General features: G+C 32.6%; 1 protein-coding gene across 1 annotated transcript in view; it reads right to left on the bottom strand.

The window, feature by feature from the left end:
* Positions 1 to 17,602, bottom strand: part of LOC134276668 (probable G-protein coupled receptor CG31760) — a 49,166-nt gene extending 31,564 nt beyond the window's left edge. Inside the window, exons 1-2 of the mRNA XM_062758942.1 lie at positions 17,435 to 17,602; positions 14,879 to 15,575 (exon numbers count right to left, since the gene is read on the bottom strand). Of these exons, the coding sequence (XP_062614926.1) occupies positions 14,879 to 15,527 (649 nt within the window). The 5' untranslated portion in view covers positions 15,528 to 15,575; positions 17,435 to 17,602. The remainder of the gene's footprint in view (positions 1 to 14,878; positions 15,576 to 17,434) is intronic.
* Between the last annotated feature and the right edge of the window lie 10,203 nt (positions 17,603 to 27,805).

Raw genomic sequence — 27,805 nt, 5'->3', positions numbered from 1 at the left:
CTTGTGACCTTGACCGAGACCTATATGCTAAATATAGCTTTCACAAATACATCTTGTTTTCATGATAAATATGACAAGTGGAGGGCACCCAATGTGACCGCAAACTGGGTTTTTCTTGTTTGAACAGACCTGGCATTAAATTCTGACATGAATTAAAAAAATGTCCATTTGCAAGTCATTTCCCTTTATCAAAAAAAAAACCTCCTTATTTCTCACAATATCCTTTGTAACTTGCATGAATTTCTAAAAAAATATTTAAACTTCTTTTGGCAATTTTATTATGCATCTTTATTTGCAAAGTATGGTGCAACAACCCCCCCCCCCCCCAAAAAAAATGAACATACACTAGGATATTTGCACAGAAATGATGACGGTCAAATAAAAGACCAATGGGTCACATTGCTCACCTTAGTTCTTTGACTTTCAGTATTGAAAAGTAATTATTCATACTTACTGGGCCCAAAATAATCCTAAGGGAAGGGGAAGCGGGCATGATTTGAACAAGCTTAAATCTACATCAATTGAGGATGCTTTCTATTTCTTTGACTAATCATGGCCTTAGAAGATTTCTAATGTTCTTTCCTTTGTATTCTTGTGTAAAACTAAAATTTCCATTGTGGCCCCACCCTAACCCTGGGGGTATGATAAACAGATGCCAGACACTATGTCTTCCTAGTCCGAAAAGTTTACTTGAGCCTTATGCTCTTTTCAAATGGAGAGTATAATTCACAGTAAATCAATGCAAAGTAAAATAATGCAAATTAAATTGCGTTCACACGACAGCTAAAGTGAAGTAAACTAAAGTGAATCAAAATTTTATTTCTACTTAGAGCTATCAGCAATGCTATTATGACGTCATTTGTTATTCACATCATGTGTGCCAAGCAGATTCAATTGACATAAAAATCAATGGCATAGTGTTTGTTATAAAATTTAGTGATTAATATAATTTTCCTTTCTTTTTCAACCAAAAATAGCACCGATACCTAAATCCAACTATTGACATGCGGCCTGTGACTTAATTCAGGCCTTACGCATGCAAAATTTAATTTGAATTAGCTTCGCTTAGCATTCACATGGAGCTAATGCAAAGTAATTTAAAGCACAGTAAATTAATTCAAATTAAACTTATTCGCATTAAATTCTCCATGTGAATGCTGTTCACATTTAATTTGCAGTAACTTACGTTTAATTGGAATTAAACTCTCCCTGTGAACAGGGCATTAGACTCAGGCAAGCTAAATTGCAAATAATTATTCATAAAGTAGATGACTGTCTGTTCTAAACATACCAATATATTTCTGGAGAATAAAAAAAATATAAATCTCAATGTAAAACTTTCCAAGTACCCGTTACATTTTCTTAACCCCCCTCCCCCTCGATAAATCTGCCACTGTAATAAATATATAATTTTAATTCTTTCTAACCATTATTTTTCTTTTCACCTCAGTGTGTCATCTGCAATTCTTGAAAATCTTTTTCTTTCTTTTCAACACTGCCTGTTTTCTTGCATGCCTCTTAAAATCAAGACTCTTTGTTGCTCCTAAAATTAAATGTACATGTGCAAATAATTCTTTAAAAGCTACAATATATTTTCAATTTCTCATGATGACTGATGATTGAACAAAAAATGTAGAATTTCAGAAATTCTGAAATGTTTCATATTTAGAAATTGTCAGTTGACTCTTTTAATGGCAGTGGCTTGAAATCATTGAGCAGGTGAGCTAAAAACAATTCCAACACAAGAATGATTCCTGAATGTGTTTAGTGTTTTATTGTGCAGTTTATTGGTAGTTAATTGAACACACCCAGTAAGTTGTAAAATTTAACACAATAACATCGCTCTTGATAACTAACATAGGGTCGCCCATATGGGTCGCCCATATGGAGCAGTGGTTAGAGCATTTGCTCTTAAAGCTGCAGAGAAAGGAGTTGATCCTTATGTTTTGGGTTCGAATCCCTCAGTGGGACGTAAAGACAGGTCATTTGGATGAAACCGTATATATACAGGTCCAGGAAATGAAAAATCCCATTGCCCGATGCCTGGGGCTAGTGAATTTTAGGAGTGGGCAAGTGAAATTTTATCAACCACTTGCCCAGGGGCAAGTGACATAAAAAATAGAATTTATTTGTAGGCAATAAATTTAAAGCTGGGCATAAGGGCTTGTATGATTTACTCAGCATTTGTCTTCCTCTTTTTTTTTGAAAAAATATCTATAAATACAGAATTAGTTTATGGTAGGGCAAGCAAAAATTCAGAAAGGGCAAGTCAATTTTGACCATGTACTTGCCCTTGGACTAGTGGCTTAAAAATCTATTTGTCAGCCCCTGAGGTCCCGTGTCAAAGTAGGTGCTGGCAAGAAAAAGATCCCTAGACTCACTGTTCAATGGCCCTGAGTGCTGAGTATTAGTCAAAACTTGCAGCTCTCCACTGCAATCTAATTAAAATTAGATCTTTGATCCGCTCCAGTTTGGAGCGGATCAAAGATCTAATTTTAATTAGATTGCTCTCCACTAATAATTGGTGGTGTCTCCATGAGTGAAAAAGTCTCGACAGGGACGTTAAACCATGCACAGATCTAGAGGGGGAGGGAGGACCCCCCACTGAATTTGCAAGGTTATTAAATTTATATACTAAAGCAAGAAAAAAGTTACCTTGGACCCCCCTCGGAAAACGCAGAACCCCCTGGTAAATGCAAATTTGTGTGTGTTAAATTAGTAAGAAAATTCAAAGGTTTGAAGCATTAGACTGTTAGAGCATTAGAATTAAGTCTTCGACTACCCACCCACCCAACACGAAATAGGTTTTTGAAGTTTGGGCGAGTTTACGTGCCCCCCCCCCGCAGTATTTGGATCCGTGCCTTAGTTAAACAACAAACATATGTGTTTGCTGCCAATGGCATGCATTGGTGCAATCTCAATCTCCTATACAAAAGTACAGAGATAATTCGAACTAGTTTCTTCCGAAGCTGTCGTTCAATAACAGCATACTGACAGCTGATTTCTGAGACATTTCCTTTATCGAATGAATGTAATTTACTTACTTGTACATTAATATAACAAAATCATCTTTACTTACCGACAAACCGCCTGCCTTTCACTAGCGCCGAACTCGGAACTCGGCACTGTTGGATACGGAAGCACATGGCCTTAAACCACGTGATTGTCTTCGGCAGACAAACGTTTACTTTTTCAAGCGTCCAAATAATAATAATCTTTCCCAAAAATGTAATTGTGCTGTACATCAGAATCACACAAACGTTTGATTTCAAGCGTCTAAATAATAATAATGTTGCAACTTTTTTGGTCGCGATTATTATTGTTGGAGTAAGACAGATTATAATTGTATGATCGATGTGGAATAAAATTGCTATGAAATTGAAGCGAAATAAAAATAATGTGTTCGCTTGGGCAAACAAGATTATAATTGTTAAAAGTAAGAATAATTATTATAATTTTGAGGTGAAATAAAAATAATGTTTAAATTAAACATCGACTGACAAGATTATAATCATGAGGCGAAAAATTATAATAATGTGTCCACATTGACTGGCAAGATTATTATTGTAAAGTTTGGATCATTATAATTGTAGGACAAAATAATAATAATGTGCACACATTTAAACATGGACTGACAAGATTATAATCATGAGGCGAGAAATTATAATAATGTGTCTACATATTGACTGAGCAAGATTATTATTGTGATTAATGTGAAGTGAATCATTATAATTGTAGGGCAAAATAATAATAATGTGTACACATTTAACAGACAAGATTATAATTGTTACAGAAAATAATAATAATGTAAGATTTTTGAGTTTTGGATGAGATTATTATTTTTGGTATAGATATATAGGAAAATATAATAATAATGTGGGGGTACCCTACGGCTTTCCATAGATTCCTTATTAAGGCTTAATAGAAGAATGTTATATTTTCTATTTATTGAATTTACAGTACAACTTCATATACATGTATCTATATTCTCGCTAGAAACACACACAGTTGTAGCAAAATGATTTTGGAGTCTGCCTTTTTGACATGAGCAATCCATTTTTTATCATCAACTACGTTGTAGTTATCATATTGCTATTATGATATTCATGATGACTTAAATATATGATCCATTTTGCAGAAATTACGAAATGAAAAGAATGTTGAATGCAAATTTTTCCGGAAAATAATACAAAATTAGAATTTTGATACTTAACAAATACTTTTTTGCTCTCAAATAAAAGTGTAAAAAAGAATCACTTTAAAAAAGATGATCGAGACAATGAAAATAAGTATTGTAGACTACTAAAAAGAACAAGACAAAAACCTAAGATATCACCTATCTAATACAGTCATTGATTGTGTCATGAAAAATTAACCTCCCTTAAACATTAGAGATATCGATCTATGCTTAAGTAAAATACTTCCTTGCTTTGGAGGCCCCTGTTGACATCCGTCGGTATCTGTGATAATCAAGGCATCGCTTGAAAGCAGACAATGGAAGCACAGGGATTGAGACACGAATACGTTTTTAAACGTCTCGAAGTATCTTTTAAAACGCAAATATTCGCATCCAAATGCTGTTTTTGTAGATAGACATTGTTGCTATGTTTAGAAGCTGTTTAGTCATGTTTATGCAGCGATTAAGTCTGTTCTAGAATCTCGGAGTAAGGAATTGATCCTTACGTCGCAGGTACGAATCTCACTATGAGAGGATACTGGTCCTTTGGATGAGACCGCATAAACCGAGGTCCCGTGTCGCAGTAGATGTTGGCACAAAAAGATCCCTAACTACTCAATGGCTCTGAGTGCCAAGTATAGGACATTTTGCAGCTCTCCACCGGCAAATGGTGGCGTCTCCATGTAAGTGAAAAATTCTCGAGAAGGACGTTAAAAAAAACCAAATACCCCCAAAAAGGGATGCATTGCCATCAATACTTGAAATATGACATTTTACCTTATTTCTTATTTTTCAATTTTGCCGACTTTTTGGTGTGCTTTTAGTTCAATTTCATATATGTAAGTTTAATGATTTTTTTTTTTTTGCTTCAACATGCAGAGAATTTGACACCTTTGTTAAAATTAGGAGCATGCTAGTATTTCCATTAAAAAATCACGCCCTTCGCTTTCCCACAATCATTTGTAGATTACAGGAGTTCATAACAGGACACTCACCACAATAATTGCCATTTATTCTTCATGCTTTGTTGTGAAATTGCCGGCAATATCAATAATTTTTCTTTAGATTAACCTTTTTGTATTATATATTCACACGTCGTTGTAAAATTTTAATGGTACATTTTTTTCAATATTTCCATCCACATATATATGCTTTTTATTATACTCGTAAATTAGATGTATTTGTACAATTTAAATGATTTGATAATCTGATGGGAAAAAAAGAAATTTAATCATATAAATCAAATAGGAATGTGTAAATAAAATAATAGACAATGCATCAAGCATGTGCAGTAAAGAAAGTATTCAAGTTCAAAGTCTATTTACTGTTGTGTGTTCCTTATAGTCCTTATAGTTATAAAAAACTGTTGATATCCTTGCTTCATTAACTTGTTGGTTAATAGCTTGCCTGGTATTTAAATTGATCGAACGAAGAGCATGCTTTTGCATATCGAATCAAAAGGGACACATAAACCCTTTAGGCAGGTGAGAAGGAGTTTATTCCTACATCATTAAGGTATTTGATGACCGATAAGTTTAAATCATCACTTTTATCATAAAGCTTACTGTTAGATTATCATTTATGTCTTTTTCTAGTAAAATATCTTAAACTGAAACAGATGTGTAAAATTCTGTGGTGTTTTTATTTCAAGTTCACTCGGATGTATCGATTCGATATATGAATAGAAGGAACTGTTGTTAATTGATCGATAAATATTTCAAATGTCAAACTGAAGGCAAAAACAATTGTTTGTTGTTTTTTTTATCTAGAATTTTTTGAAAACATAAAGCTTGATAAGAATAGAAAAATAGGTCTACTAAAACTGAATTCCAACATTTTGTTGTAAGAACTGATCTTCAAAAAATACATAAGTATTGTCAATAAGAAATTCTAGTATCTTTTTACTATCAATTTTAGAGTACTTATATACGCAATCAGAATTTTTTCACAAAATAATTTTACAAATGACCAATGACTTATATTTTTTCCTGTTTTTATTGAAGAAAAGTATCTGTCTATGGATTCAAAAAGCCTGGACCTGATTTTATCGTGGGGGAATAGTTGTTGTGTAAAGTGTTGAAAGTCGTACATTTTGATTTTATTGATTTTTACTTAATTTTATGTTTTCAAATTTTTTTTAAAGTTTCACTGAGGCTCTAAATATCAACATTATTAACCACTTCTTGAATATAATGTTGTACAGTACTCCTGAAGTTTCTCCCTATTTCAATTTAATGAGGAGTAAAGAAAGTCTTAGTACAATATTTACAAGAATCCGCAATGTATATTTGCGTCTTAAGATTTTTATGGAATCCAGTATATGTATGGTAGATTGTTATTCAAATTCACAGTATAAAATAAATGAAAAAAAATATTCAGTGTAACTTTAACGATATGCTCACCTGACTGTAAAACATATCTGTTAGTGGATATTTTTATAAATATGTTGAACAATTACACATATCATGTGAAACTAAGGCTGCATAACCATATAAAATGAATTTTAAGGACAGGAAATGACGATACTGTGGTTGGTTTAAATATATTTAAAGCTAAGATGGAAAATCCAAAATTCAAGTGTCTCAAACATTCTGATGAAAACACTATATGAATTCTCTATTCCCTTTTTTTTAAATTCCCAATTCTGTGTTCCCAGAAGAAGCAGGATTATGTAAATACAACACTTTCTTTGGAGGCTTTTGTCATTTATTTCTTCTCACCTGAAAGAAACTAACTCTTTTTCATTTTTTAAAATATTCTTAATAGTTAATCGTATTGAATATGTTAATTATGACGATTTCAAATGCATGGAGCGATGATACAAAAAAAAAACTTTGTTCGAATCTAATGTAGCTAGGCCAAATTCATTAAAAGTGGTTCAGTATAAGAATAAGGTATGTAAATGATGCTTACATGTATCTGAGTTTTAAAGAATTAAGACCAGGCTCTGAAGTCATAAAACTGAGATGAACTCAAATTTGATCGAAATCTCAGTTTTCCACTATTAATCCCTATTGAAAAAACTGAGACTGAAATCTTAAGTGCGCTCCGCTCAGTTTTTTTTTTTGGCACAGATCTGTCAACGAAAAAAGATTTAAGGAATACTCTTCATGAAAATATATTTACAATGAAAATTGTAAGAATAATTTCCCATATTCACCAAAGATATTCAATTTTTGTGTTATAAAACATTGTTTGTCACATGCACATGATAAATCAACTGAGAATACTGTAAATACTTTTTTAAAAAACAGGGAAAAAAACAATAAACTTATATGCAACATCTAGCATAAATATGTATTTTCTATAATTTATTGAACATGTACATATAATATGATTATTATTCCTTAAATCAAGTCATCAAACAATTAAGTCTGCATCTTCCCCGAATAAAACTTGAAACGTTTCATATTTTAGATATGTCAATATCAAAATACAGGCTTGAATATAGTGGTTCTGATTATAAATGGTAAACCATCATAGACATTAAGATCCATCAGAATTACAAAGATAGTAGTCTTTCAGCTTTAGGTATATAAACATGAGTTAAAAATCTCAATATTGCTTGAGAATTTTAAGTTGAAGTTCTAGACGCTGTTTTTCCTAAAACAGATATTCAAGAGCAATTGCAACCCAGACTTTTCAATTATAAACGAACTCCAACATATAATTTATAACAAATCTTTCAAACTATTCTTTTCCTTTTTCCATCTTTAGTCCTGCTTGACACATACTACTGCGGAACGTTAATGAAGTTGAAATGACGACTGGAGGTAACTTATTGGAAAGGCTAAAAATTAAGAAACCAAAAATCTTTCAAAAAGTAAAAAAGTCTTCATTTCTCTTATGAATCTCTTGAGTATGTTAAATAAAAATATGTGTATTTTTTGTACATTCACAAGGATATTTTTATCTTAAGAAGTAATTGAAATAGCTATTACAAAGATTTCCTCAGTACTTATGTAGTCGTTGGAGACGTTGTCTTCCAATGTTCTTTTGTATTTTAATGGCAAAGCACAAAGTTATCAGCTTTATTAGCGGACTTGTTTGTTTTATATATTTATGAAGGGGAATATCTACATGAGCAAAAAGAAATATTAATTTCATGAGCAAAAAGAAAAATGAAAATTCTTCTGTGGTCTGTAATTCGACATTTAGGTATATTGACAACGCTTCATCAGATCAAATTTCACTTTTTTCACTTTGCGACTTGTTATATCTCTGTTACAATAATAAAACTCCAAGGAGTACGTCGCGTATGTTTCATATATACGAGTACAGTCGAAAATGAACCAAACTTTTCGGGGAAAAATATATTCAGCTTTTCACTCATCAACCTGACCTTATTTTTCTTCCGTTATTACTGTTTTTACTCTTACTTTGTTCTGACAGAGCTTTCATTAATGTTGTTTAATGTCATCCTTTCGCAAATACATGAACATCTTATCTTTTTGATAACTTGTTTTGACTGGCATTTTTCAAACCTAGGTCATTGTTTCAAAAAGAAATTGATTACGTATTAATCCTTTGCCTGATAAATGCATGTATCACGGTTTGTGTGACCATTCGATAGGAGACACTTACTTTAGGCACCTGATCATATCTCTGATGTTTTAGAGGTCCGTTATTTTGTCGTATCTATATCACTGATCGTTATCTTCTAAGTTTTAATATATAAAATTTGGGTGCTGCTTATATTTCATCAACAAAAACATAAATGAAGATTAATGAATTCTGAGAGTGGACAAGAAATCAGAGCTCGGTTTATCAGAGGTTATGTAGGTATAATTAAATGTTTAGCTTCTCACTGGATGTGCAATGTTTGCATAATCGATGAAACCTAAATACAAGATGAGAAATATTAGACTGTAAATATACCTAGTGATTTATGGCTTTTTTAATTGAGTTGTTTGATATCAATGACCTTGTCAGCAAGGGTCCTTGATATTACTAGCATTAATATCTAACATGTACCAACTGCTAGGAGGTTCACGCTGGTCAGCTTGTAATTGTATGATGGATAGACCTTTGAGGTCTGTATCTCGTCATAAATAGACAGGAGGCAAACAGTACAGAAGATAGAATTTTTCCTCTCATGAAAACATCAATCTCCAGATATTGCATAGATATTACATGTGCCAACAGCTTTAGTAAGCACAAGAACAGGCATTTTTAAAAACAAAATTTGATAAGTGTGCTTTTGAAAAATGTTTTCTTTTCCATTCTCTGTAACAAAAAAAGAACCCTTTTAGATTTTGGTACACAAATTAAGTGATTATTACGAATGGAGATTTCTTTCATGAAATGTCAACATTAATCTTCCTATGAAGTATACATTAAGTTTGAGTGAAATAAATGTTACAACATCTTTCTTGCTGTTTTGTTGTCAGAAATACGCAAACGTAATTGCACTGCTAAATTTATTTTTCCTAAGACTGTGGCAGAGACTTACAATATAATTTCCTCTTCTTTTAAGTTTGATTTATTTTTAAAGTTCTAAGTTAGCTTGCAAAAACTGTTCGCTGCATATAAGTACAAATCAATTGACCTATTAAAAGAAAATTACTTAGCTAATAGGATCAGTTCATTGTCACTTTTCAGTGATAATATCAAAGAAAGTAATTTCTCCTTAAACAGATGATACTTTGAACGTCTTATTAATCCTTCCCGGGGACAATACAAGATCTGTGAACATTTTGACCCATTCTTTTGGTCATAACGAGAAATCATTATACCGTGGTGTGTATTATATCCCGAAAGGCTTCTTAAAAGCTTTTGGGAATTGAGGTTTTATCGTAAATATGCCTGTCACACAAGGTTTCAGACATGAAGAAATTGTATACATAGATTACAAAAAAAGCAAAGCCGAGGACGTTCTGTCTGATCCATTTTAGGTGCATCCTTGCCTGGAAGCATCGGGCTTGAATGAGAATTGCTACATAATTAATGATGCAATGAAAATAGACTTATTTATTTCATATATAAAATCTTGTAAGGATTGTTTCAAGTCATGAAGGAAAAACGCTTAATTAGTTTCGCTAAGCTCACATTAGATCGTAGAGTGCAAACACGCTGTAACATTTAACACCTAATGCAAAATCAATAAAGGAATATTTTTGTATCATGTTTATGCTTCATTCTTAATATTACAACAACAAGGAATGCTGGTGATCAGCAAGCAGCCATCTCTTCACAACCAAAACTAAGACAAACTACGCTTAATGGAGACGCCACAATTGTACAGGCATCTATAAATTACTTATTTTAAGAAATACAAAAAAAAAAAATCGATCGATACTTTGGATTCCATAAAATACAATGTTATTACTTCATGTTCATGTGTTTGTAAAAGTACTTTGTTACAAAAAACAATCTCATCGTACACAAAAATACATGTACTCTGCAGTTGATATCAAAATTGACTTCATTATGAATTTTTGAGCTTGAATTCTGTTCATGATCTCCATGAAAGATATGGAGATAACGAACAGTATTCAAGATCAAATGTCCATAAAACAATACAAAAAAAATAGGAGCAAAGTAAACAAGGACCTCCAAAAAATCAGAGGTGGAATCAGGTGTCATCAAAAGAAAGGAAAAAATGCCATCATATTTCATCAAAAATGATTCTTGAATTTCTTGATTGGTAATATCTATGTTGTTTTTGGAGACCAGGTCTTCCAACAATCTACTGAAATTCACATTGCGCATTGTTATGATGAAACCTACTTCTGTATTCATATGAAGCAGAATTTTTTCAAAGTCTAATTAGCGAAAAGAAAAAAAATCATTTGCTATGGTCTTTAACTCGACATTAAGATATATCGACGACGTTTTGTCAATTAACAATGGTTATCTCCATTCTTATGTCGACACAATATATCCCGGTGCGTTTGAATTAAAGATGATACCAAAGATTTTGACACATCTGTTTCATATATGAATATTTTACTGGGGAAATAATGGTAATCTTACAACCAAGCTTTATGATAAACGTGATGAATTTAACTTTTCAAATGTCAATTTCTCTTACTTATACAGCAATGTACCCTGGTTTACAGGAGTATATCTCTCAGTAGATTTGATACGCGAGAGCATGCTCTACGCATGAACATTTCTAAAAAGACGTTAATAACTGACAAACAAGTTGATGAAACTAGAATATCAGCAGGCATTCTGGTTTAAAGTTATCATTTAAACGTTCTATGGTCGATACAATGACCTTCTTAGAAAAAAAATCTATCATTAAATCTAATGCTGATTGACTTTTTAATACTTATCGTTTGGGCATTATTTACACACTGAATTGTCAACAGATTTGTTCGTTATTTCCCGATCACGATAAGGATCAAAAGATTTGTGTGTCGGTCGGCAGAGGATGTTCACCTCTGCATTGCACTTAATCTCCAATATCTGATATCTAGAAGGTCCGCGTTTGCTCTGTTCTTGATTTGCATTGTTTAAAGAGGCTGGGGGTGAACAAATTAACAACAAATTTTTATATAATACATATAGATATAAGTTAAATTTTTAGATATGATATCTTGAGCTGTCAACTATCATTTGACAAAGAAAAAAATCAAACATATTAGTTTTAATATTTGATCATTTTTGTGCATCTTTATATGGAGCTCTTCTTCTAAAGAAGATCGAAATAGTCTAAAAATGGTCACGACCACCCAGCCCCTTTAATGGACCTTTGGACTTGAATATTGTTCGTTATCCGAGCTTATCTCTACATATTTCATTCGTTATAACCATTTTTCTTGAAAGAATGCTGGCTGAAATGAAACAAAAAAAAAGAACCAAGCAAAAAGTATTAAAGATTCCTATACCAAGGTTTAAATATAAGTGACAAATTAAATTAATCATTGCAGTTAAGTCACTGAGTCATTTTCGTTGCTCCAGGTGCAGATAAATAGAAATAGCTGTCAAGTGAATAAAAGAGTATTTCATAATTGTTAGGGATTGTTACTGGCATATACACAACTTACAAGGTCTCTGAACTGAACAAAGCTTACGGTCAAATACAATAATCATTTTGAAGCGTAACATATTGTTACATTAATCATTTTATTAGATACTGTACTCATTTTTTCTCTGATCATTTTGCAGAGTGCTATTATATGGCAAGGCCATTGCCTGCCTTTGACGGTATTCATAACCATGCTGTTCCATGGAAGGATTATACCTACCATTTAGTAGGGCTTATAAAACAAGTTAACTGTGTGAATTTCAGCAACGTTACCTTTAATGGTAGCTTCAAAGACGTTGAGATTAGAAAATTTCCTGCTATAAAAGACAATTTGTTGTCTCCAGAATCAATTTCTTCATACAAGGATCGGTCGTTTCTCTCAATCAAAACACGTGATGAAATTAGATGATTGGAGCAATCAATAAATTTAATTGTACGGGTTTCAAAGTGCATAATTGTTTGAATTTCTTATAAGAATACATGGATGCAGTAGAGGTGACATTTTATTTGATTGATGGTGCTCAAATTATCTGACGTTTGTTTTCACCATAAGTTGATGTTAACACTTCGATGATAAACATGTATGAAATATGATGCATGAAGTAATGTTTAATAGTTGCTGCTTGGCGCGATTTAAGTTTTTGAATCAGTACAGTAATACAAGCATTGAAATGAAAACCTCTTTGATTAGCACATAGTAAAGGTTCCTTTACAGTTTACGCTTACAGTTTTTAATGGACTAAAATGATTTCATATTCAAGTTTTGCTGAGAGGGCTAAGAATTGAAAAAAACGCTATATATAGGAGTAAGATAAAAGTGTATTCGTTCTTTTAGTTGATATCGCATTATGGTTAATATCTAACGAGAATATATCAAACAAACTTTTCAAGTATGTTTTTAGTAGTATATAATGTATATCAAGTAACAGTTTTTGGGCACATTTTCTGATATTTCATAAGATCATCTCAATGACAAACATGGGCAAGCACCAAACGACATTTTTAATGACGAAGGTGGTTAGGAAACATGGGATTATGACTGGTACTTATATTAATTTTGCGCATATGCAGTAACGAACGGTTCTATCACATTCTTGACGTTTGATCTTGTACTTTTATGCATTTTTATGCAAAATACAATGTAGTTTTTTACTTTGAAAAAGCAGATTTCCTTCCAGACGATTTATTTGCGGAAACACGATTAATTAAGTTTAGTTACCAGTTGAAGTCTGAATATTCAAAGGATTGAATCCGTTTGATCTTGACAATGATTTCAATTTATTGGGGCTAATTAAGTTTCAATTTTACTCGCCAGGTCTAATATTTTCTGATTATTGTAGAAAGTGAGGACTCATTTCAATTTTAACTGCTTTACACAACCTTTACTACCAAGCACATAAATTCTCTGAAAATCCTATACTGGGCAGCCTCTTGAGCAAGTACAAAAATGAATATAAGTAAGAAAAGCTTCGATATAGAAGAAAACACAGTGCTCTGCTGTGTATTTGAAGAATCTAACGACAGAAAGAATAACCGATGGTGTTAATTTGAAGATAATATATATTTTTTAATTTTTCGAGAAATTAACAAAGAGATTTAAAAACCAAATTTTGGAGTGGAGGGGGTAGGGGAGGCTGAGATATTAATACAAGAGTGTTTTTTTTTTTAAATTTTTAGAGAGATTTACAGAGATTTTTAAACCAAATTTTGGAGTGGAGGGGGTAGGGGAGGCTGAGATATTAATACAAGAGTATTTTGTAAAGTTACATGTGATCATCCAAAACACAAAACTACCTAATTCATGAGACGGAACTGGTGGGCGTGTCCTTAGGAATTCGATTCTGGACTAACCTCGCCTGGTAAACTAACCAAACAAGTGGAATGAGGTGGGGGATGCCATTTCCTTAAAATTGTTAGATTATGTAACACATATATTTTTCACATGTAAATATTTTTATCCCCTGTAGCTGAAGTTGTAATAGGAAGTCAAATACATTATTTCTTAGATAACATCAATTGAAGTTTTTCAATCGTTTTCTGTCCATTGTACGGGGAGGAGGTCAAAAAAGATTGTGACAGTAAAGATTCTCTGGGACAAGAAAATTATCTACAAAATCCAGAAAAAATGTGAGGAATTCAGAAATATCAATACATTTACACTACTCTGTATTACTCCCATTTAAGTATGCTATCGCTGGCAAGGTGTTGGAGTAAAAATAGACCTCTTGACAGCAGTCAAATTGCATGGAACTAAAAGAGAGATAAACACCATGAATAATAATATCTTCACAGAAATACTGCCGATCCATAAGTTCGTACCGTACATGTGGATTATCTCGACTTAACTGGAATATTTGTCTTTAACCTTAGGCGAGATGATGATATAATTTAAAATTTTTGCAACTGTACTCTTTGATATGGATTTGGTTTTAAATAAAGAAAACACAGACTGACATGTTTTAAACAGCAATCAAATCTCCTCTATCCAACAAAATAATGTAAGTATAAATATAAAATAATGGTCAGGTACAATGTTTAATTACATTGTAAAAAAAAAAGTGCACCGTTACCATTCAAGAGTGAAATAGAAAAATTATGCCTGTTTACACATTGCAACAAAATAAACAATACATAAACATGTTTACATCTGTAAGTTGAGTATTTTGGCCTTTTTGTGAAGCTGTAGAGAGAGAGAGAGAGTAAAATTAAAAAGCATGCTTACTTACCATTCGTGAAATTGAAATTCTCTAGCTTTCCTGCATTGACTTTAGCGGAATAGAAGAACTCGGAAGTATTTCCTAAGTAGTCATACTCCACTGAAAGATCCTTAACATTAATTCTACCGTCCTCCATTCGGTAAGCATACGGACAGAATAGATAATAGTCCTTAAATTCCATGTAGTCATAGCAATTCCCAGCAGCGAAAATTTCATCATCCCCCTCAACAAAATTACGAACTTGAGTGAAAAAGAGGTATTCCGAATTCAGCACTTCCGGTTCTGCTTCTTTCCACAATCTTGTTAAAAGGTTTGCTCTGTTAACCGCTACTAAAGCCTGTTGTTTGAAGCGATTCTTTCCGTATTGCTTTATCACTCCTTCTCCTAAATCGTATTGCCCAGCCTTGCAATTTTCTTTATTTTGTTCAAATTGTGCCACGATTTTTAAAAATTCTGCCACGACGTCAATGTCGGAAGATATGGAGGTATTTGGGGTTTGTGGAACCGTCTTAGATATGTTTGAAAAGTTTATAAATGGTGGGGGTGATTCGGCACTGTAGTTAAACATAAATGAAACAACGAACGATAACGATGAGAAAAAATACAAGCAATGATAAACACTTCCAATACTGTGAAACTCTGAAAAAATCATTCTCATGGAATGTACATTACAGACAGGTAATCCACGAAATCCAAATGTGATTTTCTGAAAAATGAAAAGATGCTTTTTTACACATTTCAATTTCGTTTCAAAAATTGTTTGAAAATGAACACAACAGAAATCCGTTAACCAGTCTGATTATATAATATTTCGTAGCTATGCACGTTGCTTTTCACAGTAATTGTAAATAAGCTTGTTTAACAAGCATTCTAGGAATATTTCATAATCATATAGAACAACGAAACGATTGTTGAACACAATTTTTATTTGTGTTTGTAGTTGAGGTTTATAAAAAAATGAATGAAAAAATAACTATACATTTAATTTCTAACATATAATGGAACGACATTTTTGTCCAAAATTTATGATTCAGCAGTTTTTATTTTTTAAATCATGAAATTTAATCTCAACAAAAATTAATAATATCTAAAATCAATATAAGTTCCATTTCAACTTGTTCAGTTTGGTTCACCTTAAAAAACTACTGTACGAGTAATAGACTGGCATACCAAAAACTACGAGCGTTTGAAAAATAATCCGAAAAGTCGGACAGGTCTAATGCCAGACACAGAAGAAATCTGTTGTACTATCCAGTGTCATCGGTAGGGGACTATCACGGTCACAATGAAGAACAAGCAAAATAACGTTCGTCTTCCTTATTTTTCTTACTTTTAAAAACCTCTTCCCTAATTAAACCTTACTTACGATTCGCATAAAAGTACACAAAAGAATGCATATACATGATTATACGCTTTTTTCAGAGGATGAAAAAAAATCGGATTGACAGTACTAGATCAGAAAGGATAGAGACTTAGTGTATAAGTATGATTCGAACAGCTTACGCCGAAGAAGCGTCATTTATTAAATAAGATATTATGCAAGCTAAATTATCCGAAAGACACCGCGAGTTGAATATTATGTTTGTTGTCAAGTCAGGCAAGAGTAAAAAATATTGCTTTTTTGCACATTTCTGACAAACAGAGCAATCAATTATCAATATATCATGCTCCAATACGGCGGTCGGCACCAAATACCAATAAATCAGTTGTACCAGTACGGGACCGTCAATTAGGATATCAAAATAATCTCCGACAGAATATTAATCTTCTTTTGAAAATGAATATTTATATCAATCAATCGGGGTGTACGTCAAGATTTGAATGAAAAAATAAGGAAGGCACCGCAATTTCAATGAAATTATTCACAATTCTTAGATTTCATTTGAAGATCCTCTAGATTTTCTTTTTCTCAAAGATTCTCTTTGGAAAAGTTATGCCATTAATCTCAAGAGTTTTTGTTTAATAATTGGACCCTGAAAAAAAACATGTTCAATGTTCAAAACTTATTTCATTTTGATAAAGACACCTTGATGGCGAAGTACAGTTTTAAGTTTCTATCAACTTCTTCCTCAAAGATGAAGATAATTTGTTACTCAGCTAATTGTACATGTTTTCCCCTTAGTATTGTGGCTGTTTTCCCCTTCGAATTAATTTACCCAAAAGAACAATGCACAACAAAGCAAATTTTTATTTCGAGCAAAAATTTGGCCAAATTCTAGTGACACATTTCTCAATTTCAGTTTTTAATTATAATTTTTAAAAAAGAGATTTAATTACATACATTTACATGAACATATCAAAAGACAACAGAGATAAAAGTAAAGACATGAAAGTGTAGAGAATAATGAATAATTAAACACTGCAATCTATAGCATCACAGAGATTTGCTATTGATGGCTCTTGAAATTGATTTGAATTTGCAACCTCGAACTTAGCTTGTTCAATGAAATTCTTATTCAAAAAAAAATAACGTTTTCAGATTGATTTTATTTCTTAAAAATATTTATTTGAACTTGAGAATTTGGCATTTATAGTAATTCCTTTGAATTAATGGGAAAGACATACCTGAATTGATCAACCACATTGTCCAAGCGTCTAAGTCCTTCATATAAAAAATGCATTGAGACCTAATTCCAGAGCGCCGATTTCAGACGGAGAAAGTGCAAAAATGAATACTGAAGCATCGTTATTCTACAGTAATTGGGGAATGTTTTCGCGGTTTTAACAAGAAAAAATAGACAAATTGTAAGGCCCGCTCTTTCTAGCAACATTGGATGCAACAAAATGAATGGCAGGGATATGTCTGTAAGAGTTTTAGTGAGTAGTGCTAATCGATACACCTCTTCACCGGTCCCAAGCTGAAATTTCCGCTGTCTAAATATCCAACTATTACAAACCATTAAACACTGATTTCTCTTTCTCTACATATTATTATTTTATTGGAATTTTCCAAATCATTTTACGGCAAAAATTTATTTTTTATAGTGAGTATTTTAATTTTAGGCAAGTTGAATTGAATTATTTTATTCTCATTACCGTTCTTTTCAGACGGTGTTGAAGAGATATTTCTGAGGTAAGATCTTCAATTTGAAAATACTTAAAATTTAATTTTTCGATCCTATTCTTCCGGTAGAATTTGCAGTTTGTAAATAGATTCATTATATTTCTTGTAAGCTTTTTGTCTGTGTAAAATATTAAAGTGCTATAAATATTTATTAAACACACCCTTCCTCAATATCATTTTGAAAGCACCACCCACTTCCAAGCGAACTGCTTACTCCAGGGGAAAAAAACTACAGCATATTAAATTATTTAGTTTGCTATTAAATGCTTCGACAATTTGAAATTTCAAAATTTACATGATGTTATGCAGCAATGCCCCACACTAAATAAACCCTTAGACTTTTTTTTTTACTTTATTCATAGTTGTTATTTTTTTAATAAAAATGGAATTCGCAAGTTTATACTTACCTTGCATAGGTCTTTTGCACAATTGTTATAGTCATCTTTTTTTATTTAACTCACAAATATTGCGAAGTTGATATTTAAAAGATGCTTGAATTTCATATTGACAATATCTGTTTTGGGAGATCAAGATTTCCAACAATCTTTGCAACTCCCATGTTATTAGCAGACTTATTATGTACTCATATAAATCAGAATTTATTCAAAAACGTCTTCATAAAAGAAGTCTCTTTCTGTAGCCTTCAATCTGATATATAATAGGACTATTATTTTCACACTGAATTGTCTACGAATTTTTTTTCGACAGGGGATACTTACTCCTCCATGGCACCTGATCCCACATAAAATGGCCTTAGAAGCCCTTCTTTCATATCTGAACTTTACTATACCAAAGTACTAAAATTCTTATCTACGTACGTCAGATTAACAATTGAAAAAGCTTTTATTAGAAAATCATAGTATCAAAAATTTTCTTAAGCTAATCAAAGTACAAAGGTTATTACAGAAACTACCTACCTACCTAGTCCTTGTTATGCCCGTGGGCACATAGGGCAAGGACTAGATTTCTCCACTTCTCTCTATCTTTAGCAATTTTTTCTAACTCTCCCCACGTTAGCCTGTGGTCCCTCATTTCCTTCTCAACTGTCCTTCGCCAGGTGGTTTTTGGCCGACCAGGTTTCCTCTTCCCCTCTGGTGTCCATCTAAGGGCTACTTTGGTGATGTTGTCGGCTGGCTTCCTCAACACATGCCCTATCCATCGCCATCTCCGTTTTGTTAACAATGTTCGTATATTGTCTGTGTTGGCTTTCTCTTGTAGTTCCACATTTGTGATTTTGTTTGGCCAGAAAATCCTCATGATCTTTCTGAGGCAACCATTGTGGAAACTAGAGAGTTTGCATATGTCTCCTTCTGTCATTCTCCAGCATTCTGACCCATAGAGTAGGACAGACAGTACGCAGCTGTTATATATTCTTAATTTTGTCCTTCTACTTATGTCATTTGTTTTCCATATGCTCTTCAGGCTGATGAAGGCACCTCTAGCTTTACTTAGTCTGGCCTTTATATCTTTGTCTGCACCTCCATCCGATGTTACTATGCTACCAAGATAGGTAAATGTTGTTGAGTTGTTCAGGTCGTTTCCATTAACCTGTATTCTTGCTGGTTGTTTGGTGTTTAATGACATAACTTCTGTTTTCCTGGTATTGATTTTTAATCCAATTTTTTCTGCATTTCTCTGTAATTTTGTTGTTTTACTTTGCATATGCTTTTCCAGATGTGATAGTAGGGCCAAGTCATCTGCATAGTCTAGGTCTTCAAGATTGGTAAAGAGTGTCCATCTTATTCCTGTGTTATTTCCATTTAGGGTTGATTTCATTACCCAGTCAATTGCTAGAATAAATAGGATAGCTGACATAACACATCCCTGCCTCACGCCAGATTTTACTATGAAGCATGCTCTGATGAGCTGCCTATAGAGCAATTAAACTCCACGTAAAAAGCTTTTATCAGTTCTACTATCTTTGATGGTATTCCATAATGTCTTAAGATCTTCCATAGATTTTCCCTGTGGATACTGTCAAAGGCTTTTTCGAAATCTATAAAGTTTATTATAAGCTGTCTTTACCACTCTGCACATTGCTCTATAATATTTCGTATGGTAAACACCTGGTCGCAACAGCTTTTTCCTTTCCTAAAACCTGCTTGCTCTTGTCTTATTTTGGCATCTATTGCAGTTTTAATTCTGTCGATAATTATTCTGCTGAATATACTAGGTATTGATAGTAATGTGATGCCCCTCCAGTTATCGCAGTTGGTAAGATCTCCTTTCTTTGGCACTTTAATGATATTTCCTTTGGACCATGTCGTTGGTATTGTATTACTATTCCAGATCTTGGTGAATAATGAGTGTAAGATGTCTGCTGCAAGGTTTGGATCTGCTTTGAATAGCTCTGCTGGCATTTGGTCATTTCCAGGTGCTTTGTTGTTCTTAAGGGCTGTTATTGCTTTGAGTATTTCAGCTTTAGATGGTACCTCTGTTTCAATTTCTAAATCAGCTTCAGCTTCCGGTATGTGTGCCAGTTCTTTAGGTTCCAGTTCAACACTTCTTCAAAATGTTCTCTCCATCTTTCATCCTGTTCCCTTTCGGATGTAATGAGATTTCCTTGCTTGTCCTTCACAGGCATGTTTGTTTCTCTTTTCCTTCCACTCAACTTTTTTGTTATCTGATAGAGATCTCCCATTCTTTGTTCAGAAGCAGCTTTCTCAGCTTCTTTTGCTATGCCTGCTATAAAACTGTTACGATCTTTTTTTGTTGCTTTCTTCACATCTCTATTGCAGTTGGAATATTGTTCTCTTAATCTCTCTTTTACAGAAACTAATGAAAGTTAAAAAAATACAGACTGAACATAGTCTATCAAAATATTTAATTGTTTTCTATATTTATTTCTCAAATTATCAGTGTATAGTTACATGTAATCAAAGTACCGAAATTTACTTTAGCTAGCCAGGGTATCAAAGATTTTACAATCACAAACTATTAATAATCAATGTATCACAGTTTAAATATAGTAAATCAAAGAACAATAGTATTCTCTGAAGTGTTATATTTGTCAGCATTATGTCGAGTAAGCGTCAACTTTCAGATAGACCATTGTACATTATTGCCAATCAAGGTCAATTGTTGAGAATTGTGAAATATAGCTATATGTTATTTATTACTTTGTAAACTATGGTAAATGTTAATAAGAATTTTAAAAACAAACTGAATGAATTTTGGAATACACAACGTCAACGGAAACATTTGCATGCTGCATTAAACAAGCATTTGCGTATGATAACATATCCATAGGATCATCAGTCAACACTCAATGGTTACAATCCTATTTCTAGAAATGTAACTGATACTTTAAACTCTGTTATTCTTAACGAAGTATCATCAGTGTACCAAATCCGATGATTTTCATATTATTAGTCTCAAAATATCAATCTAAGTTTGATATATGTGCAGCGAATTTAAGGGTTCTCATTGAGATATTGGTTGGACAGCACTTGATATTCGGAACGACAACCCTTCTGGCAGATTCAAACCAATATGCCCCCTTTTAAAAAGGTGGAACTAAAATGTGTATATGGCATTCTTTAGTTTTATCAAATTCAATTTAGTGATGAATTTAGTGATGATGATATAACAACAATATAGATGAAAGTCTAATTACACAATAATGATCGGCAAAGCACACAGTGGCCTTCAAAATCATCAGAGGTGGTATTCTGTGCCATAGAGGAGTAAGCATGCCAACCAGTCACGCCCTCTTTGTTATGATCGAGAAAGAACGGGAAGAAACTTTAACAATTCAGTGTGTAAAATTAGTTTGAACAAGTCATTCAGTATTTGTCTCAAAGTTGTATTTGTTGACCAGATCAATGTATCGACCATAAAACTTGCGAAATGAAGACTTCATACGAGACTGTTGATAGAAATTTAAAGATAGCTCATACGTACATGTATTTGTAGTATGCTCTTATGTATCGAATTCAATGGGAAATAAAACCCCCACAAGCAGGTGATAATGGTATATTGGTACATGAGTAAGGGAAGTTGACAGTAGAACAGTTGAAGTCACATATTTATCATAAAGTTTTGTTGCAAGGTTACTATTATCATTTTTTTTTTTTTAAAAAGTATCCAAATATGAAACAGACGTGTCAGACTCTGGTGTGTGTGTGTTTTTTTTTTATTACAAAGTGACTCTGATATATTGGGTCGACATATGAATGAAACCATTGTTAATAGATGGTACATGTACGTCGTCGATATATCGAAAAAATGACGAGTTAAAAGCAACAGCGAGTGTTTTTTCTCATGCCGAAGATTTTTTTTAAATAAATTCTCTTTTAATAAATACAAAATTAAGTCTGCTGATAACAAGGTGAAATTAGTACTCATGGTTATTTCCAAAGATTGTTGGCAGACCTGATCTCAACAAAGATATAGATATTATCAATCAGGAATTTGAGCATTATTTAAAAATATCTGCTTCATTTAAATTGTGTGTACAATCAGAATGTTTTTAACAGAATGGTTTTGCAAATGATCAACGATAAGATGAATTTATCTGTATAAAGATTTTTATGAAGGTTTGGAATCCAGTTGTTGGGAATCTTTAAAATATTTGAAACTGACATGGTTTCCTTATAAAAGAGCTAGGCTTAAAATGTGTAAATGTGTGCAATATTTTAATATCTACAGTAAAAATTTTGCTTCATAATCAAAACTCTTTCAATGGTTAGTTTGATTTGAAATTTTGATTCATTTTATTCTCAGTTTATGGTCATTTGGTTTCACTGTAGTCTCGGAAGACTCCACAGATGACGTCAATAAAGACCTGAAGTATCCTTTTAATTCTTACTGCAGAGGATGAATGTGTACATTCAGAATGTTCTTTTCAATCATATTGAAGATGACTTTTCACAATATATGAATATATAAAATTTTAATTAAAGAAGTTGTCTGTGTTACAAAGAAAAAAATGATATCCAGAGAGCTGAAATCTGTGCTCTCCATGGGCCGTTTAACGTTGTGATCCCGCCATTTTTAAATTCTGGAACGCCACAGATAAAAAAATCAAGACACAGTTAGATTTTTGTCAATCAATTTAACTGACAGTTATGTAACTTATCGTTAAAAATTTAACAGCTAGTTTTGGCATTAACTTGAAGTTAATTTAACTATCGTTCGTGCAACCAAATCCAGAAAGATAAATGATCTCAAAATGAAGTTCCAAATTACGTACCGTTATTCAGTTTCTTGTGTAAAAGCTGTCATTCACTCTTATTAGGGCCTATTGTTTGGCCTGTACTCTTACTCTTAATCATCTAGTCCTGGATCTCACTGGACTTTACGCATGAATAAACACTTTTAAGTAGCTGCAAATGAATTTTTAACTAATCTTTACTCAAAGACCGTACACGTAGTGAAATAATGTATCACATAATGATATCGCTATCAAACTACTTATCTAAAAAAATATTTTTCATTCAAACGTTTTAGTTAGTTTAGTCAACAGAAATCGATGCAAATGAATTTTTAACTAATCTTTACTCAAAGACCGTACACGTAGTGAAATAATGTATTACATAATGATATCACTATCAAACTACTTATCTAAAAAAATATTTTTCATTCAAACGTTTTAGTTAGTTTAATGCCTGGATCAACAGAATATATTTGTTGATGATTGCAAATACTCCAGTATAGAGATTAACTTTAATCTTTAACAGAACTTTGCCTTTTATGAGTATTTTTGATGACTTATCTACTAATTTTATAAACCTGAGGATCGGACTACCTTAAAGGACGCCTTAGATGTTTTACTGTTGTAAACATAATTATTTGTTTAGAATCAGGGTAAAGCACTTAAAGACTTTCATGACAAGACAATACCCCCCCCCCCCATATTCTACAAATTATTGTTATACCTTTAAAAATGTGTTCCTATACAAATGAATACAACAAAAGTCTAACATTTCTAATATTTTGCTGAGCGGGCATAAAAAAATCGATGTTAGATCGCTGAGTGAGATGTTGGACCGGTCAATGAGGTGTTGGACCGCTTACGTCACAGAATGGGCGGAGCTTGATCTTATTTTCATTCGTTGATGTTCAACGTTGACGGATCTGAGGCCTGTTCAACAGAGCGATTGTTCGAGCGCTTGTCAAAATTCCTTACACCTCGAACAGAATTGTACAAATTACATGTATGTAAAAAAAATGAAATAAAATGAAAGGTATAACAAAACATTTACTGACTGAGTTCTCGGGCAAAACGCGTTTTAATTGTCGGACCCTGGAACGAAACTGTCTGCCTTCGGCCTGACGGACTCAGGCAGCCACTTTGGTTCTTGGGTCCGACAAAACGCATGTTTCCCTCGAACTCAGTCAACAAATGTATAATATTTGTGAATCAGTAAGTATACATGTAGGGGTTGGGACATTTTTTTTCACAACTCATGCATAAACTATTGTTTTGTTTTGTTGGCTTTACTCTGAATTTACTCGATATCTTTTATTGTTTTTATTATTGTTTTTTTCTCTAATTTGCCAGATAACAAATCTTATTTGTGTATTAACTAGTGATTTAGATGAGTTGTGTGTTGTTTTTTTCAATGAGTTAAGTGATTTCTTCGCGAATTAAGACGCGAAATGACCGCGAATGCTAGAACTTCGCGCATGTCATTTCAAATGATGGTTACCCTGTCTATAATCCAAGTTCGAAATATTAAATACATTGCATTCTTAGTCATTAATAGAACATCTCTTGTAGGAAAGTAAATAATCTAGACTTAAAAAATAAAACGTTGTACTTGCATTTTTGCAGCATTTCCATCCCTTAAGTAATCCATGTTCTGATATTTCCTTTATCCAATAAAAGAACCTATTGCTCTACATTTTACCAGTCATCTTATCACAAAATTTGCGGCACCACAATTCTCGAAAATTCCAAATAATTTTCCCATCAATGTCAAATGTTAAATTCAGGACTGTCTTTGTTTTGTTCTTTTACGATACTGGAATATATGTTTCGAGACTTAATATATATTTTTAATATATAATAAATATAAATTAAATGACAAATAATTAAACGTATTTTTTCTCTTGACGTATAGTTTGAAATAACGTCTTTCTGTGATATACTGGTATTGTTTTATTTTGAATGTTGTTTTGAGTCCCTCTCCAGAATTTTTCATTTAAATGGAGACACCACTTCTCGATGGTGTGCTGCAAGTTATATACTCGGCCCTCTCAGCCATTGAGCAGTAAAGGATCTTTTTCATGCGAACACTCACAGCGACACAGGACCATGGTTTTACGGTATCATCCGATGGACTGATCTCCACATCTCGCAGTGGAATCGCGACGTAAGGATCAATTCACTACTCCTAAACTCTAAAGCATTTTAAGCACGTTTTAACCACTATGTTACGCGGGCGACCTGTGAAATGTTGGAGTAAAAAAGATAATAGTGTTCTCGTCGCCCGCTTGTGCAGTGGTTAGAGCGTTTGCTCTTTAGTCGCAGAGTTATGAGTTGATCCTTACGTCGCGGGGTTCGAATCCTACTTCTAGACGTGGACATGGAGATCGGTCCTTTAAATAAAACAGTAAATAAATCGAGTCCCCGTGCTGGTACAAAAGAGGTCTTTTACTGCTTGAAGGCCAAAATCTTATACAATGTACTTATCAACTTTTAAACTTTATACACAACCATTCCCCTCGATGAATTAATGTCCAGGCCCTATGATATCATTGACAGCTGCATTTTCAATACAAATGGAACATAAATTTACTTACCTTGCCGTTGGTCATTTGCAAAATTATTTTGTTAAAAACATTCTGATTGTATACATAAGTTCTCTGAAGTTGACATCAAAAAGGTTCTTGAGTTTTTGATGACAATATCTACAGTATGTGGTTTTTGGAGACCAGGTCTTCCAACAATTTATTAACGACGGTATTAATAACGACATATTGTAATAAACAATGTAATTTCCCTTCCTATGTCGATACTATATACCTCAGTGAGCTTGAGGTAAAAGATACGACAGAGTCTGACACAATCATCAACTTCCCTTACATTTGCAGCAATAAACAACCATCACCTGCATACGGAGTTTATATATCTCAGTTGATTCGATACCCAAGAGCATGCTCTAAGTATGAACAATTTCTAAAACGAGGTAAAATTATTGATAAACAAGTTGATAAAACAAGAATATCAACTGTCTCGTTTAAGTCATCAATTCATAAGTTCTATGATCGATACAATGTCGTTGTCAGCAAATACAATTTATCATTGAGTCAAATGCTGACGACGTTTTTTAATACAATTTTTTGTCCATTATTTATAAACTGAATTGACAATGGATTTTTTCATTATTTCCCGAGCATGACAAGGAGCACACGGCAATTGTGACTAGTAGGCAGGGGATGCTCACTCCTCCATGGCAATTGATCCCACGTACTCTGATATTTTGAAGGTCCGTGTTTGCTCTGCTCCTATTTTGTATTGTTTTATGGACTTTTGATCTTGAATACAGTTTGTATATCCATATGTTTCATGCAAAACAGTACACTTTTTAAATACTTTAGTATTGAGACTTATTGGACGAGCTGCATTCTTCACTGAAAGACCGAGAAATAGAAAATTAATATCCAGAAAAAATTAGATAAATTATCAGGTATAATGTCTATATATTTAGTGATTTTAAAGAATTTGAGTAAATTTAAAATGGATTTAAGGATATAGTACTTCTGTTGTCAAAATTGAAGACAGTCTCGAAGAAATAAGACGCAAAAGGTAGTGTTTTGTAAAGGAAACTAAGGGTTTTCTTTTTTATGAATGTTTGGCAAAGTCGTACATTAAAACAGACTCAAATACAACTTGAGTCAATAGTTAAAGGAATTCAATATATCTTATAGCTGAGTAAAAATTCTTTAATGGTAGAAAATTGAGTAGCTTAATACAAGAGACAAAAAAGGGGAAAAAAACTAATAAAAGTAGATTGTCATCACAAAACTATTCAGGGTGTAAAACAACGCCTATTAGAATTCAAAAACTCATCCCTTACATCAAATTACAAATAACTTTAATACATTCTTCAATTAAAGCATTTCGTTTGTAAGATAGATAACAGCTCTTTTTAGAAAGAAAATCGATAGATGTGGTTTCTTTCTTATTTCTTATGGGAATTGGTTTAAAGCATTAAACTTTATAGCAAATTGTTTTCAGCAGTTCCATACTGATGCATGCATTTACAGAAATGAGCATATTTTTTCATACATAAAAACAAAGATTCTTAATGGCCGAGAATAGATATCATACATAATAATACACAAAAATATATTAAGAATCTTATTTCATCTAAAAGTTTTAAAACAAATTTTTAGACGGGTTTGATTGACACAAATTTTACTTTTATTCTTAATACTTAGGAAAAGTGACAAAAATTTGAAGTTTCAATAACTTTAAGATGAAATAAAATTTTTGATATATTTTTTTTGTGAAATGCTATTAAAATACATAAGTCGTGATATTATACAGAAAATATTAACTTCAAATCTGTGTCCATGCACGTTTAATTGTTAAATCGCTCTTTCTCTCTAGAAACTCCGATTTGATCTACTGAGAAAACAAATAAGTTGTATTAAAATGAAAATTATGGAGAAAAGTATTCAAGCTCAAAAGTTAAAGTACATCAAACAATAATTGGAGCAAAGCAAACAGGGACCTATGGGAAAACATCACAGTTGGGAAAAAGGGACTTACTGATGAATATTTTTGTCTTTCAGATGAACCTTTTATCTTCTAGTAGGATCGATTCCTTTTTTGCGATGGACTTGAATATCAGTGGTTTGGTCGACTGTTATATGGTTATGGTGATAATGCAAACTAAAAATATTCATGGACAAAGGGT

The sequence above is a fragment of the Saccostrea cucullata genome, unplaced genomic scaffold, assembly GCF_032062105.1.
Source record: "Saccostrea cucullata isolate Sc308-1 unplaced genomic scaffold, CSIRO_AGI_Scuc_v1 ctg291, whole genome shotgun sequence".
NCBI lineage: Eukaryota > Metazoa > Mollusca > Bivalvia > Ostreida > Ostreidae > Saccostrea > Saccostrea cuccullata.
The sequence above is the reverse complement of the archived record's forward strand: the minus strand, read 5'-3'. Positions and strand labels throughout refer to the sequence as shown.